The 3187-nt window shown below is 41.2% G+C and overlaps 1 protein-coding gene across 1 annotated transcript in view; it reads right to left on the reverse strand.

Moving 5' to 3' along the window:
* MAATS1 (MYCBP-associated, testis expressed 1) overlaps window positions 1-3187 on the reverse strand; it is a 52499-nt gene that overhangs the window by 43168 nt on the left and 6144 nt on the right. The window contains exon 3 of the mRNA XM_015558499.1: window positions 1024-1100. Within this exon, the coding sequence (XP_015413985.1) occupies window positions 1024-1100 (77 nt within the window). The remainder of the gene's footprint in view (window positions 1-1023; window positions 1101-3187) is intronic.

Raw genomic sequence — 3187 nt, forward strand, 5'->3', positions numbered from 1 at the left:
GGCCGGCAAGGCAGGCGGGGAATGTTGGAGTCCTCCATCACTGAAGCAAGCAAGCCTCATGTTCGCTTCAAGCTGCCTGGCTGCCACCACCATCTTGGCTGGCAGTTAATTTGCATATCGCCCTGATTAGCCAATGGGAAGGGTAGCGGACGTACGCTAATTACCATGTTTCTCTTTTATTAGATAGGACTAGTTAATTAATCCCCACACTGGGCCACAAGGATCAAGATGTCTTTGTCCCCTAGTAATCAAGGCAAAGTAATTTCTGTAGAACATAAAAACCAGTGGAGATTTGTTTTAAATTGATTTTTTTTTAAATATATTGTATTGATTTTTTACAAAGAGGAAGGGAGAGAGATAGAGAGTTAGAAACATCTATGAGCCCTAACCGGTTTGGCTCAGTGGATAGAGCATCGGGCTGCGGACTCAAAGGTCCCAGGTTCAGTTCTGGTCAAGGGCATTTACCTTGGTTGCGGGCACATCCCCAGTAGGAAGTGTGCAGGAGGCAGCTGATCAATGTTTCTAACTCTCTATCCCTCTCCCTTCCTCTCTGTAAAAAAATCAATAAAATATATTTTTTTAAAAAAAGAAACATCTATGAGAGAGAAACATCGATCAGCTGCCGCCTGCACACCTCCTACTGGGGATGTGCTCGCAACCAAGGTACATGCCTTTGGTCAGAATCGAACCTAGGACCTTTCAGTCCACAGGCCGACGCTCTATCCACTGAGCCAAACCGGTTAGGGCTAAATTGATTTTTAGAGAGAGAGGAAGGAACAGGGAGAAGGAGAGAGAAACATCAATATGAGAGTGATACATTGATCAGCTGCCTCCTGCACGCCCCATACTGAGGATCAAGCCTGCAACCCAGGCATGTGCCCTGACCAAGAATCAAACCAGCAACACTTTCAATGCCCAACCAATTGAGCCACACTAGCCAGGGCGATAAATCAATCTTATCAGCACAGCCACACTAGATGGCTCAGGTTCATTAAACTGTCTTAGGGAATGAATTAGACCTACCAGTCTGCTTCGACTCAGGAATGCTTGGACATTTGCCTGTGCGTGGTCTTGCTCACTTGACACAGTAAACAATGGATCTGTAAAATAAACAATAAGGTAGTATAAGGAACAGAACGTATCTACTCCTAGTTTGAGAACAATGGCAAAGCAATGTAATTTCTTAATTGGAAAACAAATTAGAAAATTTAGATCTTGCATAACTCCACAACAGCTCATAGCCCTGTTACTCTACCACAGTGAGAGTCTGTTAGATGCATTTCTTTTCTATGCATTCCAAAATCAGTTTATAGACCTGAATACAAAAATAAAAAAAAGGACATATTCTCAAGCACCATAACCTAAACATGCTTTCTTCTATTCTATGAACAAACCAGTTTCCAGTCTGGGAAGCTCAGGAAATAGTGCAAGAAGAAAGAACACTATGCCCATTTGCAAGTGACAGAAACAATAAATTTGGGCACTCTCATTTCAGTACACAGGGAAAATAGGAACTCTTAACAGTATGTCCTCTCCAAATGGGTCAACATGGTAAGAAAATGTCATTCTCTGATAAAAGATAAATAAGATCAGCTATCTTCAGAACTCACCCCTTACGTTTACAGGTATGTTAATGACGGGACTAAGTTATTTCTCCAAAGTTCAACAATTGATTGATATATTGAAAATAGTATGGAGTAAAGGTAAATTTCTATTCATACTCATTTAAAAGATACCACCGGGTCTATGGTTGCAAATGTGTTATTCACCTGAAATTAGTTTAGCCTGAATAGCTTCTGAGTCTGAATAATAAATAATAAACCATTCTCCTCATATTCCCATAAGGAGTGTGAAGACATGATATCTAAGAAAGATTCTTGCCATCTAAAGAAGATGCTGCATGATTTGTGACTACACATTCTGCAACATATCCTACAATTGTGATCATAATCAGTGTTCAATAAGCAGTAGAGGGAGCATTTGAGGTCTTGATCCCCAGCGTATGTTGTCAGTTTGACTCAAATCAATTCATAAATATTCTCAAAATGGGGAGGGGGAAGGGGGAGGGGGGAGGAGGGAGCAGTAGAAAGGCCTCTGAAATGCCCATGTAATAGCAGTCACCAGGTATCACTTGCTTACTCCTAGACAGATATTAAGTGCTTTACATGCAACCAGAGGCCCGATGCATGAAATTCGTGCAAGGGGCTCGGTCCCCTCCCGCCCCCACCCCCCAGCTTCATCCTGAAGGTCGTCCGGAAGGACGCCCGGAAGGATGTCCAGTCTAATTAGCATGTTTTTTATTATTATAGATATTTGACTTAACCTTCACAAAAACCCAATGAGGTAGGTGCTAGGCTTCCATTTTATAGGTGAGGAAACTGAGGCTTTAAGAAGTTAGCAACTTACTATTTGGCAGTTAGGATTTGAATCCCCATCCTCTGGCTCCCAGGCTTAATAGTATAAAAAGCCCATGAATTTTATGGTGGAAATTTTCCCATGGATATCATGAGAGAGCCCCTCAGCCAATTTACCCATATTGTAGAAACAGTTCTAAAAAGCCCAGGAAGCCCTGACTGGTTTGGCTCAATGGATGGAGCATCGGCCTGTGGACTGAAGGGTCCTGGGTTCGATTCCGGATAAGGGCATGTACCTTAGTAGCGGGCACATCCCCAGTAGGGGATGTGCAGGAGGCAGCTGATCAATGTTTCTCTCTCATCGATGTTTCTAACTCTCTATCCCTCTCCCTTCCTCTCTGTAAAAAATCAATAAAATTTAAAAAAAAATAGCCCAGGAAATTGTCACAACCAAGTAATGGGGAGAGGAAGTGTTTGAAAACCCAAGACATAATGACTACTTTTAGGGGAAAGTATAACAAACTGCAGATTCTGGGGGGAAATAAAAGGAGAAAAGAGTTCATGATAAACCTAGAATGTATTTTTAAATAGTTTGAAAGCTAGGAAAGATCTATATCTTTAAAAGACTTTAGTTATCAGGACAATAGTGTAGCTCCTAATCCATTGACAAATGTACAGATTCAAGGAAGTGACAAAGCATAGTGGGCAATTCAAAAGAGGCACATGATACACAGCATTTACAAAAAAAGGAAGGGAAATGCATAATGGTATATAAATGATTGGCAGTTAGGATTTATAAAAGAATCTTATCTAATAAAAGAGAAACATGCAAA

The sequence above is a fragment of the Myotis davidii genome, unplaced genomic scaffold (assembly GCF_000327345.1).
Source record: "Myotis davidii unplaced genomic scaffold, ASM32734v1 scaffold292, whole genome shotgun sequence".
NCBI lineage: Eukaryota > Metazoa > Chordata > Mammalia > Chiroptera > Vespertilionidae > Myotis > Myotis davidii.